Genomic DNA, 16,799 nt, shown 5'->3' on the forward strand with positions numbered 1-16,799 from the left:
TTTGTGGATTCATTTGTTGGGGCCGCTGCTGTCGTAGCTGCTTTGGTCTGCTGCCTTCATTTGGGTAAATTTACAAGCACACATTGAGCACAGTGAAATTAGTTACACCAAAGAGAGGAGACAGGCGCTTTTACATGCCAGGTGGTGTGGCTGTTTTTCACTTACCCCAACGAGCTCTCACCACCCTCTCAAGTACAAAGGGCTACTGGGGGGCATGTGAGGATCTGCCACACGCTAAGTAAATGCTAGGAAGCATTCTGCCAACTCTGTGTGTTCAGTCGTTCCAAACCCATAGCTATCCAGATGAGGGTGCCTTAGCTATTTGGACATCGACAACTTGATAGCTAAGACCATCGTGTCTCGGCGTTCCCACCGTGAGGCAGTGGGTTAATGATCCGGCTTGTGTCTGTAGAGACTCTGGTTCCATCCTGGGCCCGGCACAGTGGGTTAAGGATGCAGCACTGTTGCAGCTGTGGCCTAGGTAACAGCTCTGGTTTGGATTCTATCCCTGGCTGGGGAGCTTCCATATGCCATGGGGGCAGCCAGGGGGGAAAAACAAAGACCACTGCGTCTCACTTACGCCTTCTACCATGAGGTTCACAGTGCTAGGATGTCACTGACATGAGGTTCCATCCCAACTACTAATTAAAATTAAACCTCTGGGAGTTCCCTTTGTGGCGCAGTGGTTAACGAATCCAACTAGGATTCCAATGAGGTTGCGGGCTCGATCCCTGGCCTTGCTCAGTGGGTTGAAGGGTCCGGCCTTGCCATGAGCTGTGGTGTAGGTTGCAGACACAGCTTGGATCTGGCGTGGCTGTGGCTCTGGCGTAGGCTTGTGGCTACAGCTCCGATTTGACCCCTAGCCTGGGAACCTCCATATGCCGCAAGAGCGGCCTCAGGAAAGGCAAAAAGACAAAAAAAGAAAAGAAAAAATTTAGATTAAATTAAATTAAATTAAATCCCTGGGCAGCCACAACTCCCACAGTGGAAGGCGTGGCATGTAGGGCTATTTACTCATTTATCCTCCAGGCCAGACATTTTTTCAGGTATCATGGTAACAGAGCACATCCACAGAGATGCCTGCTGACCCGTCCTCGCCAATCCAGCTAAGAAGAGCTCTAAGTGCAAGTTCGCCAGGAATTAAGACATGAGAGAGAAGCTCCTGTTATGGCTCAACGGAAATGAATCTGACTAGCATTCATGAGGACACAGGTTCGATCCCTGGCCTTGCTCGGTGGGTTAAGGATCCGGCACTGCCGTGAGCTGTGGTGTAGGTCGCAGATGTGGCTCGAATCTGATGTTGCTGTGGCTGTGGTGTTGGCCGGCAGCAATAGCTCCCATTCAACCCCTAGCCAGAAACTTCCATGTGCCGTGGGAGTGGCCCTAAAAAAAAAAAAAAAAAAAAAAAAAAAAAGAATAAATCTCATATGGTTGAAAGTTTGGACTGTGACTTCTGTTCTCACAGCTCCCAGCAACCCAGCTCTAAAAACTGTATCTTCCTTCAATTTCGGAAACCACGTTAAATGTCTGCACACCCAAAATACTATTTACGAGAAACAATTGAACAAACCCAAAACGACTTGATGACATACAGATACAAGAGAGCTTTCAACCTTCCATCACATTTGTCAAAGTGTTTGAGACTTGGGCACTGACCCTGAAGCATCAGGCAGTGAATACTCAGCCTTCCCCCTGAGACACAGGAATCTGATGAGGCGGTGCTCAGGCTTTAGAGAACCCTGAGCTAATCTGAAGAAAATAAAAGGTTTCTGCCGAACCTCAGCCTCTTCCCGAGCCCCCATCATATCACCTTTTAAGCTCGGATCCCTTGTGCCTGAGCCTGACTGCAAGCGAGAGACAGAGATAAGCGCATGAAGGAAAAAAGAAGAGCTGGCTCTCGGATGCCCGGGTGGCAAGTCCTGTGGAGCAGAGGACCTGCGCCCCAATCACAGTAGTTTTTGTAGCAATGAAATGAACTGAGGCCACTGATGTAATTGCAAGTGACAGTGTGAATGTCACCGTCACGTGTGGTTTGGGGCAAATGAAGCTGTGACGAGTACAAAGAAGAAATCAAAGCAACAGCCGTAAGTGGCCCGGGAAGACAAGATAAAGACGTGAGGAGCAGGCTTCAAAGGGTTCCTTCTCTAGAGGGCAGGCTGTGAGTTAAAAAGCCCACCTGGTTTCGTGCCTCTGCTCGACATTGAAGGGGGGATTATGCAAGGCAACATGCAGTCTGTCTAAGGAGTCAGGAGTCTCAAGACTGTTCACTAGCTGCGTGCGAGTCCCCCGAAGCTTTTATAAATGTTGTGGAAAGTAATCTGCTCATTTAAGAGGTATAAAACGCTGGCATCAGCAGAAGTGCCTGCGAGGCAATCAGATCTAAAGAGCAGCACTGACCTGTTCGGGCTTCACGTGACAAAACATGGAAATCTTTTCCTTCACAGCCATTTCGATGGGCGTTGAGCTTCGGCAGACAATCTGTCAAAGTCGATTACGCGCGGGTTAGCAGGCAGGAATTGGGCGGCTCACACGGCCGCTGCTTTTCAGGGGGACGCTACATTAATTCTCTTTTGCTGCAGGAGACTTGATGGCGTGTGCGCATCTCCATCCTGGGAGTTGCACTGGGCTGCTAGAAATTGGTCTGAGCACTAATACAAGCAACCAAACCCAACAGAAATCCACCAGCAAGACATGTCAAGGTATTTCTAGTGCAGGCTCAAGGCTCGTAGATGTTACTTCTTTAAAACTCTAAGAAGAGGAGTTCCCGTCATGGCCCAGTGGTTAACGAATGCGACTAGGAACCATGAGGTTTCGGATTCGATCCCTGGCCTTGCTCAGTGGGTTAAGGATCCCACGTTGCAGTGAGCTGTGGTGTGGGTCACAGACGTGGCTCGGATCCTGCGTTGCTATGGCTGTGGTGTAGGCCAGCATCTACAGCTCCGATGAGACCCGTAGCCTGGAAACCTCCATATGCCGCAAGAGCAGCCCTAGAAAAGGCAAAAACACACACAAAAAGACTCTAAGAACAGAGGAGTTGCCAATGCGGGTCAGTGGGTTAAGGACCTGACATAGTCTCCATGAGGCTGCAGGTTTGATCCCTGGCTTCTCTCAGTAGGTTAAGGATCCGGCATTGCCGCCAGCTGTGGTGTAGGTAGGATCTGGCGTTGCTGTGGCCACAGAGCTAGGCTTCAGCCGCAGCTCCAATTTGACCCCTAGCCTGGGAAATTCCATATGCTGCAGGTGCAGCTGAAAACAAAATAAAAACCAGACAGAACACTGTAAATCAACTATACTTTAAAAAATAAATAAATAAAAACTATAAAGACAGAGCTAGCCCAAGGGTTGGCAAAGCTGTCTAAAGGGCCAGATGGTAAAAAAACCTTGAGTTTTGCAGTCATGCTGTGGCTGCCCTGACTACTCAACGGTACCGCCAGGGTGCAAAGGCAGCTCTAGACAAATGTGGGCAAGGAGTGGAGAAGAGGTCACAGTAAAACTTCCCTTACAGGTGGCAGGACGCTACACTCAATAGAGCCCGTCAAATGAGGGACTGCAGAAGAACAGGGAACCAATTTAGACATGCGAGGCTGAGGGAAGAAGCCTTCCCCAGCTCCCAGATGCAAAAAGCTCAGTCACAGGAACCATCTGAGAGCTAGAAAGGACTCAGACAACATAAGAGATTAAGAAATGATCAGCCTGGGAGTTCCCGTCGTGGGTCCGTGGTTAATGAATCCGACTAGGAACCATGAGGTTGTGGGTTCAATTCCTGGTCCCGATCAGCGGGTTAAGGATCTGGCGTTGCCGTGAGCTGTGGCGTAGGTCGCAGACACGGCTCGGATCCCGCGTTGCTGTGGCTGTGGTGTAGGCCGGCGGCTACAGCTCCAATGAGACCCCTAGCCTGGGAACCTCCATATGCTGCGGATGCGGCCCTAGAAAAGACAAAAAAAAAGAAAAAAGGAATGATCAGCCTATTCCACAAAATTTACCCACTTTCCTTAACTCACCAGGTCGGGAGACAGGCCTAACCCCCTCAGCGCACGGACACTGTTCTGTGTAGGTTTGGTCTTCTGTTCTCCGGTAGCACTGGGCTGGAAGGCAATGGGCCACTGTTAGTACCACGGACATGTAGCTCTCCTGGACAATGTGTGGCTCTCTGGTTTAACACGTGGAATAAAGAGAATCACAGAAAGGCCCACAGGGCTTACTGACTACACACTTAACTGGAAAGCTCACCTGGGGGACAAGGCTAACATGGATATTACAGAAATTTTCCCTTTTCGCTTTAAACTGGAATTGTCTGAACGCTTCCACAAAGGGCATTCCTTCGATGTCTCCGATGGTGCCACCCAGCTGCAGACGGGGAGAAAAAGACACGAGAGATCAAATTATTTTCCCTGGTACAGAGACTAAGAGAACAATTTTTTTTTATTACTCAATGAATGTATTACATTTATAGTTGTACAATGATAGAACAATTCTTAACACACGAAGCAAAAGAACTGAAGTCTGATGACGGCACAGGACAGAAGTCTGTAAATATACTAAAAACCACTGAATCGTCCACTTATATCATAGGTGAAATGTATGCTATGTAAGTTAAACCTCACTAAAGCTGTTAGAAATGAAAAAGAAAAGCACTGTATATTTAAGAGGGAGATGAAGCCAGGGGAGAGAAAGTGAAGACTAGAAGGTAAAATCCACACAAGGGATGGAATATAATACAGCCAGTGAGACAAGTAAGAGAGGAATCAAAGGGTCGAGAAGGGGATGGAGGAGTTCCTGTCATGGCTCAGTGGTTAACGAATCCACCTAGGAACCAAGAGGTTGCGAGTTCCATCCCTGACCTCGATTATGGGTTGAGGATCCGGCGTTGCTGGGAGCTGTGGTGCAGGCTCAGATCTGCCGTGGCTGTGGCATACGCTCCGGCTACAGCTCTGATTAGACCCCTAGCCTGGAAACCTCCATATGCCGTGGGTACGGCCCTAGAAAAGACAAAAAGACAAAAAAAGGGGGGGGGGACAAGGTCAAGGAGAGCTTTTATTTTGGCTGCACCCGAGGCATGTGGAAGTTCCTGGGCCAGCGATCAGGCCAGGGACCAAACCTATGCAATGCCAGACCCTTAACTCGCTGTGCCATGATGGAACCACCAAGGAGAGGTTTAAGAATGATCTGGGTCGAGGAGTTCCCATCGTGGCACAGTGGTTAACGAATCCGACTAGGAACCATGAGGTTGCGGGTTCAATCCCTGCCCTTGCTCAGTGGGTAAACGATCCGGCGTTGCCGTGAGCTGTGGTGTAGGTTGCAGACGCGGCTCAGATCCCGCATTGCTGTAGCTCTGGCGTAGACTGGTGGCTACAGCTCCGATTCAACCCCTGGCCTGGGAACCTCCATATGCCGCGGGAGCGGCCCAAGACCAAGAAATAGCAAAAAGACCAAAAAAAAAAAAAAAAAAAAAAAAAAAAAAAAAGAATGATCTGGATTGAGTTCTTGCTGTGATACAGTGGGTTAAAAATCTAACTGAAGTGGCTCGGGTCACTGCAGAGGGGCGGATTCAATCCCCAGCCCAGCGCAGTGGGTTAAAGTATCCAGCATTGCTACCGCTGCAGTGTAGGTCACAGCTGTGGCTCAGATTCACTCCCTGTCCCAGGAACTTCCATGTGCAGTGGGGAGTTATTGTGTGACCTGGCAGGTTAAGGATCCAGCATTGTCACTACAGTGGCTTGGGTCACTGCTGGAGCATGGGTTTGATCCCTATCCCCAAAACTACCATGGATGTGGCCAAAAAAAAGAAAAAAAAAAAGAAAATAGAATGCCCCCTCCTCCCAGCCCTCTGCCAGAATGCACACACTATAAGGCTGTCAATCCTTCATCTTACCAAGATCAAGATCAAAAAAAAAAAAAAAAAAAAAAAAAGTTTTTTTGCCTTTTTTTAGGGCCACACTCAAGGCATATGGAGGTTCCCAGGCTAGGGTCAAATCAGAGCTGTAGCTGCCAGCCTACACCACAGCCACAGCAACACAGGATCCGAGCCCCATCTGCACCCTACACCACAACTCACGACAATGTCAGATCCATGACCCACTGAGCGAGGCCAGGTATCGAACCAGCATCCTTATGGATACTAGTTGGTTTCGTTTCTGCTGTGCCAGGACAAGAACTCAAAAAAAAAAAATGTTTTTTAAGGAGCACTTTAAGAAAAGAGAAGGGTTAGAGTTTCCTGGTAGCCTAGTATTTAGGGATCTGGTATTGACACTGCAGCAGCTCAAGTCACTGCTATGGCGCACGTTGGATCCCTGGCCTAAGAACTTCCACGTGCTTCGGATGTGGCCAATAAAAAAGGAAAAAAGGGAAATCCTAAGCAGATAAAAAGTTCTAGAATATAGGCCACAGAGTGAGACCAGTTAGTTTCTACCAGTGGTCCCACTGGAAGGGAGAATTCAAATTCAGTGACAATATGAGAAAGGTGAGATCCACCTGGCTCTGACTGCTGTGAAATGGTGAGCATTCTCTCTCTCCATGAACACACACACACACATGAACACACACACACACACACACACAGTTGCATGCAGCTGAACAGTCTCCTAGTAATGGTGGTACTACCAAAATTAAATCGTTCCTATTAAAACACGGTGGCCTTCTGAAACAAGTAATACCAAGAGCCCAGAGAATGTTCTTGACAGTGTAATCCTTTGAGAAATGCTAACTTAAAATGTACTTCCAATAAAGTTACTAAAGCATTTTACTCTACAGGATAAAATTCACCGCAACCCATTCCTCCTCACCATATTTAAATACTTAAAGGCTATCACACAGATTTTTACATTAATTCTTCAGCATCTGAGCTTCTACTGCATGCTCAACACTATAAATGAGGTGCTGGAAAGAATTTAAGACCACATGCTCCTGAGGAGCTCAGAATGTGGTGAGGAAAAGAAGGCAGAGCTAAAGAAAAATAATCAAGAGTCAAACGAGGAGTTCCCGTGGTGGCACAGCAGAAACGAATCCGACTAGGAACCATGAGGTTGTGGGTTCAATCCCTGGCCTCGCTCAGTGGGTTAAGGATCCAGCGTTGCCGTGAGCTGTGGTGTAGGTCACAGATAAGGCTCAGATCCCGAGTTGCTGTGGCTGTGGTGTAGGCTGGCAGCTGAAGCTCCGATTAGACCCCTAGCCCGGGAGCCTTCATATGCCTCGGGTGCAGCCCTAAAAAGACAAAAAAAAAAGTAAACCGTGAGCACTAAGTGGTACGACCTGGCTGTTGAGGAGGAAGAGATCACGGTGGGCCCAGGCCCAAAAGTCACCATCTTCCCTGGCTTCAGCTACTCGACTGGGTGCAAAATCTCCATGTAGCCCTGACTTTTCTTCCCAGCGCCACTGACAAGTTTGAAGGCAACTTGCCCTTGACATCTCAGATGGATCAGTAAGTACTCAAACTTACCAGGTCCCAAAGTGAACTCCTGGTCCCTAGAGCCCTAGGCCTGTTTGTCTGGGTGCTTACTTAGCATCTCCTCCCATTAACTGGTGCAAGTGAGAGGTCTGGAAGACATCCTCCCTCCCACCCCAGTCCAGTGGCTCATACCTCCAAAACGTTCTTCCAGATCTCTCCACTGCCACCTCCACTGCTACCACTCTAGATACCCAAGCTGACAGCATGTTCTGCAGGGCTTCCTGCAACCATCTAGGCCCAGGGTGGCTGCCGCCTGTTTTTATACAGGAAGCCCTATTGGAGTGTGGCCACGCCCACTCATTTACATATGACCTTGGGCTGCTCTGGCGCCACCAGGGCAGAGCGGAGAGTAGCTGTGACAGAGAGGAAACGTATTTACTATCTGGCCCTTTACAGAGAGAGCTGGCTGCCCCTCATCTTAACCGGCCTCCCAGCTTCCACCCGCTCCTGTCTTACAAAACATCTGTCATACCCCAGCATGGTGACCTCTGAAACTCAGATTATGTCTCTCTGGCGCTGACAGCCCTCAGTGGCTCAATGCTTCCCTAAAAATAAAATCTAAACTCCCTGAGCGGCCCTACAGGATGTGGCCCTTGCAGATGTCCCTAATCCCATCTCCTGCTCCCGCTCCCACCCACCCTTTCCCATGCCCCTACTCCCCAGCCCCCACCTCCGTGCTTGAGCCCCACCAGCCTTCCAGGCCCTCAGAGGGGCCATGCTCTTCCTTCCGGTCCCTTAGGTCCTCCTACCCACCTCCTTCATCCCAAGAAGCTGTGCCCCCCTCCGAGAGCCCGACCCTGACCGCCCACCTAAAGCGCCCTGTCTGTGCCCTTCCTAGTAACACAGCGCAGGTGCCATTCTTTAATTTGTATCCTTGTTTCCTGTCTCTCTACCGCTCTAGGCTGTAAGCCCCATGAGGGCAGGAACTTGCCTGCCGGATTTCCAGCACAAGCCTGGAGCCCTGCCCGCAGCAGTGGGAGTTTAGGTCAATGGTCACAACTGGACAGAAAAGTCAAGAAATTCAATGTAAAGCCTGGGTCACAGCGTTCTAGTACCTGTTACCATAATTAGAACAGAATCAGAAGTTCCCGGCGTGGCCCAGTGGTTAACGAATCCGACTAGGAACCATGAGGTTGCGGGTTTGATCCCTGGCCTCCCTCAGTGGGTTAAGGATCTGGTGTTGCCGTGAGCTGCGGTGTAGGTCACAGATGCGGCTTGGATCTGGCGCTGCAGTGGCTTTGTCGACTGATTCCCTCTGATTCGACCCCTAGCCTGGGAACCTCCATATGCCGCGGGAGCGGCCCAAGAAATGGCAAAAAAAAAGACAGGGAAAAAAAAAAAAAAAACCAGAATCAAACTAAGAAGTCTTAGGACTTCATTGCTACAGAAGAAATTCTTTACTAACTTTAGCTCAGATAACAAAACCTAATTAAAATTCAAGTTTCCTGGCTATGGAACAGAGAGAAATATATGTTCATTCTGTAAGTGAATGACAAACTTAATTACAGAAACCCAAGAAACGAAACATGCAATCAGGAAACTAGCAGGGGTGAGGGCTGTAAGTGCTCCCTTAACCACATGCATCAGGATCTGAGGGCAAAAAAATTTTTCTAGGAAAAAAGAGGCCTGCACTTAACCTAAACCTTAAGGAGACATTTTCTGTTTCTGATGGGGAGTATTCTGGGAGTTAGCAGGGAATCCAGAAAAAGGAGGCAAAAACTTTAAACATTATCTGCTTCTGCCCCCACATGGGCTACACTGGCACTGCACCCTCTCTGCCAACTTGGAAGGTCCCATACCTCTCCTGTGGTTCCTCCTTATCATCAGTGTCATCAGAAACTTCCAGTATTTTTACCACCAGAGTCCTAAGTTAATTCTTTCCCCACACAACAGGGAAAACATCAGCCAAAACAACATTTTAAGGGCTATTCAAAGCCAAATGAGGAGTTCCAGTCGTGGTGCAGCGGAAACAAATCCGACTAGGAACCATGAGGTTGTGGGTTCGATCCCTAGCCTCGCTCAGTGGGTTAAGGATCTGGCGTTGCCATGAGCTGTGGTGTAGGTCGCAGACACAGCTCAGATCTGATGTTGCTGTGGCTGTGGCGCAGGCTAGCAGCTGTAGCTCCGATTGGACCCATAGCCCAGGAACCTCCATATGCCGCAAATACGGCCCTAAAAAGCAAAAAAAAAAAAAAAAAAAAGCAGCAGCAGCAAGCAAATTAATGAGATGGGCAATGACCATTTTGCCTCTTATTAAAGAAAGGAATCTATATCTGAAAGTTGCTTAAAAGTCTCATCACAAAAAAAAAATGTGTAACTATATCAAATGACAGATGTGAACTAAATTTATTTTAGTCATCAATTCACAATATACACATAATTTTAGCATGGATGTGTGTACAGGTATGACTGAATCACTTTGTTGTACAGCAGAAATCATCACAAACTTGTATATCAACTATACTTCAATAAAACTTTAAAAAAAAAATTTGAGGAGTTCCTGTCCTGGCACGGTGGAAATGAATCCAACTAGGAACCATGACATTTTGGGTTCGATCCCTGGCCTTGCTCAGTGGGTTAAGGATCTGGCGTTGCTGTGGCTGTGGTGTAGGCCAGCAGCAGTAGCTCTGATTTGACCCCTAGCCTTGGAACCTCCATATGCCACGGGAATAGCCCTAAAAAGCAAAAAAAAAAAAAAAAAAAAATTGCAAACAACAACTAAAACAGTAGCTAGAGAAGCCGAGAAGACCAGTGTTAAGAAGGCTCTTGACATTCCCTTGTGGCGCAGTGGGTTAAGGATCTGACATTGTCAGAGCTGTGGCCTATGCCAGAGCCACAGCAATTCGGGATCCGAGCCGCGTCTGTAACCTACACCACAGCTCATGGCAACGCCGGATCCTTAACCCACTGAGCAAGGACAGGGATCGAACCCGCAGCCTCATGGTTCCTAGTCAGATTCGTTAACCACGGCAGCTCACCTTTCTTGACTTAGGCACTTCAGACATCCTCTAAAGGAGGCAGGTTGACATCCTGTCGTGACAGATGAGGACACAGCCCTCTGGTGCCCCCATCCCCAGATTTCAATCTCAACTGTTAATTCTACTGGTTACTGTCCTAACCTAAGATACATTTGCATCTTTCTCAGCCAAGTACTAACAGGATATGGAGACCCTTGCAGTGTGCAATGAGGTTCTGCTCTCCCTTGTTCCCCTCCAGCACTCGTCCAGCCCCTCCACCTCGCAAACCCTCTTTTCAAAGTTGATGATACATTCCTGTTTGGAAGGTTTCTCTGATGCATATTGGGGATGGATCCTAAAAACTGAAAATCAACAGAGTGACGTGTAAGTCTCCCTCGCTGGAGTGTCAAGCTGTGCCCTGGTTTACATCTTCATTCTCATATCAGATGTTAACATTCCTGGAGCTTTTTTTTTTTTTTTTTTTTGGCCGCGCCTACGGTATGTGGAAGGGATGGAACCTGTGCCACAGCAGCGGCCCAAGCCACAGCAATGACACCAGATCCTTAACCTGCTGAGCCACCAGGGAACTCCCTTCCTGGAGCTCTTACCTGCCTTTCTCTTTTCTCTCACTATTTGTCTTTAGCATTGCCTGGCTATGTCTGCAAATTATGCATGTATTATACAGTAAATATTTTTTAAAGGAAGCAAGCCTAGTTTTGAAGACACGTTCAGTTTATAAAACTTCATCAGGAGTTCCCATCATGGTGCAGCGGAAACAAATCCGACTAGGAACCATGAGATTGCGGGTTCGATCCCTGGCCTCGCTCAGTGGGTTAAGGATCTGGCGTGGCCGTGAGCTGTGGTATAGATCGAAGATGAGGCTCGGATATGGCATTGCTGTGGCTGTGGCGCAGGCTGGCGGCTACAGTTCCAACTGTCAACCCCTAGCCTGGGAACCTCCATATGCTGCCGATGTGGCCCTAAAAAGCTAAAAGACCAAAAAAAAAAAAAAAAAAAAAGGCATTAAAAAAAAACTTCATCAAGTTTTATAAAGAGATATATGCACTTTTCGTGTTTGTTATACTCTGATTTTTTAAAATTATAAAATAAGCTTCTTCTCTTTTCTCATAAATTGTTTTTTTGTTGTTTTTGTTTGTTTGTTTGTTTTGTCTTTTCTTAGGGCCGCTCCCACGGCATATGGAGGTTCCTAGGCTAGGGGTCGAATCGGAGCTGTAGCCGCCTGCCTATACCAGAGCCACAGCAATGTGGGATCCAAACCGCGTCTGCAACCTACACCACAGCTCACGGCAACACCAGATCCTTAACTCACTGAGCGAGGCCTGGGATCGAACCCGAAACCTCATGGTTCCTAGTCGGATTCGTTAACCACTGAGCCACGACGGGAACTCCTCCTCATAAACTGTGAAAGAAGAAATACCAAGGGAGAGAAAATTTTGCAAAGCACACTTATATTATGCATTTATATTAAGTTTATCAACCATACTATGATAATAGCACAAAATATATGATAGTACAGTACATTTATGTTAAGATTATCAGCTCCACTATTAACAAAACAGATCTTATGAAGTTATTTCTTAACATGATGATGATGACAATAACAGCAGCCAACGTGTTTATCGAGCACTTCCTAAATGCCAGACATGGCCGAGTGCTTTTTATATTATCATATTTCACTCTCATAACAACCCTGTCATGTTATTATTACGGTATTACATTACCATATTGTTATAGAGACATACATTGACACGCTGAGAAGTATTTTGCCAAAAGTCATCCAAGCATCTTAATAATGGCTCATCATTTTGGAGCACCCACTGTAGATGTGACACAATCTAAGCACTAACTGTCTAGGCTCACTTAATCCTCAAAACGTTGTCTCCATTGGGCAGATGAATACACGGAGGCACAGTGAAGTTAAGCAGACTTGTCCAATGTCACCCAGCTGGTAAGTGACCCAGCTGGGTTGTGATATAAGTAGTCTGGTTCCAGACCCTTAACCACCAAGCCATACACCAGTCAGGGGTCATGGCAGAAATCTGAACTTGGGCAGTCTGCCTCTAGGAACCAAAATGCCCATTATTCTACTGTCCTGCCTGGCAGTTAGGTCAAGTGCCCTTTAAATAAGGAGTACACGGCTGTTACTCTCATTCTGCACATTGAGAGAAAGGGAAGTGGCGGACAAGTGGCAAGTGCAAATACTATGCTCTTTCTTTAAATACCTAATACTGGCTTCCCGCCTCCACATCACCTCTGCCTCTCTCAGTCTCTACTTCCAAGGCACTTTGTAAATGCTTGGCAAATAGCACTCAACAGAACGCATGCTGTGACTGATCCTCACGTGCAGACTGCTGCGTGCCTGCCCCGGGAGTACGCACCCTGTTTAAGCCAATCTGGCCCACCGACTTGTGACCACAAGAGCAGGGACCATCGATGTCATTCCCTGCTGTAATCCCTAGCCCAGTGTCCAGCACACATGAGGCCATCTAGACATATTTGTTAAATGAATGAAGAGGAGAGGCTTAAAAACCCAGAAGGATATACGTTTATAAAGAAAAGGTCCATGCTTGCCTCAATAACGCATATCTGGGGCTCTTCCTTATGACCATCCACAGGCACCGTGGCTTGATTCATAACCCACTCCTGGACAGCATCAGTAATGTGAGGGACAACTGTAGAAAGAAGTGATAATTAGCACAAAAGCTTATTTCTTGGTCAAGGTCATGAGAAATGAATGTGGTAGGATCTTTAGAACTCCCAAATAACCTTCAAGCCTCCTGGCAAATGAGAAAAGCTAACAGTTCTCACGTTATTATCCATCTCACTGCAGTTAATGTTATAGACACAATATAGGTTTGGTCACTTAAACATTATGCCATTTCTCTCGAAATCAACCAACCATAAAAAAGAAGAAACTGGAGTTCCCGTCGTGGCTCTGTGGTTAACGAATCCGATTAGGAACCATGAGGTTGCGGGTTTGATCCCTGGCCTTGCTCAGTGGGTTAAGGATCCGGCATTGCTGTGAGCTGTGGTGTAGGTCGAAGACGCGGCTCGGATCCCGAGTTGCTGTGGCTCTGGTGTAGGCCGGCAGCTACAGCTCTGATTCGACCCCTAGCCTAGGAACCTCCATATGCCATGGGTGCAGCCCAAGAAATGGCAAAAAAGACCAAAAAAAAAAAAAAAAAAAAAAAACAAGAAATAGTGCAGAAATGCCATCTTCAATGCAACTAGAAAACACCTATAACGCCAATTAATCTCCTGGCGAGGAGATTCCGTTGTGGCTCAATGGAAACAAACCTGACTAGTATCCATGAAGACACAGGTTTGATCCCTGGCCTCACTCAGTGGGTTAAGGATCTGGCTTGCAGACGCAGCTTGAATCCCGAGTTGCTGTGGCTTTGGTGTAGGCCAGCAGCTACCGCACCAATTCAACCCTTAGCCTGGGAACTTCCATATGCCATATATGCGGCCCTAAAAAAAACAAAACAAAACAAAAAAACCCTCAACTGGTCAAGGAGGGTTGCCAAGGGTGCCTGCTAAATGCTGGACTCCAAGGGGAAGAAGGGCTCATGGTGGCCCAGCGCTGCAGACGCTGGGGACCCCAGCAGCCAGAGGGGAAGGGTCCACTTAGAGAGTGCAGTGCAGGCGAGGCTGCGTGCTGACCAGGGGTCTGTGGCTGCTCATGTCAGCTGAAGAGGCCAAAACATGACACTTCCACAAGCACCACAGGCCGGGGAGCACCTTAGGTGGGGTGCAGGCCTGCGGCTGCTAATCTCAGCTAAAGAGACAAAAAGATGCAGTCAGCTAACCTAATGTGATGCACCAAGCAGGAATGCTGACCTTTGGGCAGCTGACGCTAAGGAGCTTCTGTCACCTGCCCAGCCCTCACCTGCCTCTACCTTGTGTCGGGAGGAAGTCGCCTCTGATTGGTGCGTTTGGAACGGCCCATTGCGCATGCCCAGCAGACCCCTTTCTAGGAGGGCGGGATAAGCCGGGCTCTGCCTCTGCGTGGGCAGCTCAGGGACCAGGGGTCAGGTCCCGGCCCTCTTCCCAACTTTGGGACGTGAGGCAGCAGCCCTCCCTCCCGCGGGTCTTCCCAAGACCTACACTTGAGGGGAAACTATTAGAAAGCACAATCGTAGCTGAGATCTAAGCCACACCGCGCAGTTTCAGCAATAACAGGACTGATCTTTTGATCTCCACCTGACTTGTTTATCTACTTCTCAGCTGCTTTCCAACATGAAAGTGATTTAAAGGCGATATGGAATGAGCACACAAGAAGCGGGGGTTGGCCCGCCGGTCTCTCTTCAAGGACAAAAGAGAATCATACCCCTTAGAGAAAAGTTGATGAAAAAAGAGTCATATCATGCTGCCCCCCACCCCCACCTCCAGCCCTCCCCAACACTGTCTTTCTTCAAAAGGAAGTAATCATCATCCATGAAAAGGCAGAAGAAAACAGTAGAAAAATATGTTAAATAAAGGATAGGCAAAAATAAACCAAAATAAATCTGAGCTCCAATAAAATGTGTGATGAATAAATGATGAACAGATGGTTCCCCGTGGATTTTATAAATAAAAGCTAAAGAGAAAAAGAGGACAGATATATATGATCTAAAGGAAACAATGAAATTAGTAAAAGAGAAAAAAGGTTGATTAAAATACCGTCAGCAACGTGGAGGATGAACTTGAAACATGTGAGGAAAATGAAAAGTAAAATATTTGTGGAGTTCCCTGGGAGACTTGTGGTTAAGGACTCGGTGCTGTCACTGCTCTGGCTCAGGTTCAATCCCTGGCCCTGGGAACTCTGCATGTCATGGGCATGGTGAAAAAGAAAAAAGCAGGGTAAAAGGTTTGTCTAATGACATGGTAACTAGACTTATCGTGTAGACTTATCATGGTGATTATTTTGAAATGTATAGAAATATCAAATCACTATGTTTTTTTTTTTCTGGCTTTTTAGGGCCCCCCCTCAGCATATGTAGTTTCCCAGGCCAGGGGTCCAATCGGAACTACAGCTGCTGGCCTACGCCACAGCCACAGCAATACAGGATCCGAGCCGCAGTTGCGACCTACACCACAGCTCACAGCAATGCCAGATCCTTAACCCACTGATCTAGGCCAGGGATCGAACCCGCAACCTCATGGTTACTAGTTGGATTCGTTTTCCGCTGCGTCATGATGGGAACTCCTGCAATCACTATGTTGATAATAGGAACTGACGTAGTGTTGTAGGTTGTTACGCTTCAAAAATAAACTCCTAGTAAAAGAGATCAGATCTGTGGTTTCGAGGGGTGAGGAAAGAATTGGATGGAGGCAGTCAAAACGTACAAACTTCCAGTTATAAGATAAATAAATAAGTACTAGAGGAGTTCCCACCATGGTGCAATAGGATCAACGCATCTTGGGAGCACTCGGATGCCGATTCAATCCCCAGCCCAGCACAGTGGGTTAAGGATCTGGTGTTGCTACAGCTGCGGCTTGGGTTGCAGCTGTGCCTTGGATCTGACTCCTGACTCGGGAACTCCATATGCCATGGAGCGGCCAAAAAACTAAGTACTGGGAATGTAATGCACAGCATAGGAAATACAATTAATGCTGCTGTATGTTATACATGAAGTTGTTAACAGAGCAGATCCGAAGAGTCCTCATCACAAAGGAAAAAAATTTTTTAATGTATTTTTTGTTTTGCTTTTTAAATGATTTTTATTTTTCCCATGATAGCTGGTTTACAGTGTCCTGTCAATTTTCTACTGTACAGCAAGGTGACCCCATCACACACACACACACACACACACACACACACACATACACACATTCTTTTTTCGCACATCATCATGCTCCGTCATAAGGGACTAGATATAGCTCCCAGTGCTGTACAGCAGGATCTCATTGCTTATCCATTCCATTTTTTTTTTTTTTTTTTTTGTCTTTTTGCCATTTCTTGGGCCGCTCCCGCGGCATGTGGAGGTTCCCAGGCTAGGGGTCTAATCGGAGCTGTAGCCACCGGTCTATGCCAGAGCCACAGCAACGCGGGATCCGAGCTGCGTCTGCAACCTACACCACAGCTCACGGCAACGCCGGATCATTAACCCACTGAGCAAGGGCAGGGATCAAACCCACAACCTCATGGCTCCTAGTCGGATTCGTTAACCACTGCGCCACGACGGGAACTCCCATTCCATTTTTTTATATTTCTTTCATTTTGCATCTATATGAGATGATGGATGTTCACTACACTTACTGGGGTAGTCATCCCATAAGGTAGGTAAGTCAAATCATTACACTGCACACCTTTAACTTATACAGTCCTGCATGTCAACTGTATGTCAGTAAAACTGGAGGAGAAAGAAAACAAAAAGAGAAAAAGAAGAAGAAAA

General features: G+C 47.4%; 1 protein-coding gene across 8 annotated transcripts in view; it reads right to left on the reverse strand.

Annotated features, from left to right (window-relative positions):
* Positions 1-16,799, reverse strand: part of CTPS2 (CTP synthase 2) — a 131,118-nt gene that overhangs the window by 92,168 nt on the left and 22,151 nt on the right. For all 8 annotated transcript variants that reach the window (XR_014835783.1, XR_014835784.1, XM_021080709.2 and 5 more), the window contains 4 exons: positions 12,994-13,094; positions 4,231-4,347; positions 4,002-4,085; positions 2,398-2,478 (listed from right to left, as the gene is read on the reverse strand). Coding sequence is in view for 6 of the 8 variants with exons in the window: in XM_021080709.2 (XP_020936368.1) it covers positions 2,398-2,478; positions 4,002-4,085; positions 4,231-4,347; positions 12,994-13,094 (383 nt within the window). In the remaining 2 variants the exon portion in view is untranslated. The remainder of the gene's footprint in view (positions 1-2,397; positions 2,479-4,001; positions 4,086-4,230; positions 4,348-12,993; positions 13,095-16,799) is intronic.

The sequence above is a fragment of the Sus scrofa genome, chromosome X (genome assembly GCF_054392235.1).
Source record: "Sus scrofa isolate SSC_HxYL_T2T_F1_AM1 chromosome X, Sscrofa_HxYL_maternal_Yorkshire_Landrace_v2.0, whole genome shotgun sequence".
Lineage (NCBI taxonomy): Eukaryota > Metazoa > Chordata > Mammalia > Artiodactyla > Suidae > Sus > Sus scrofa.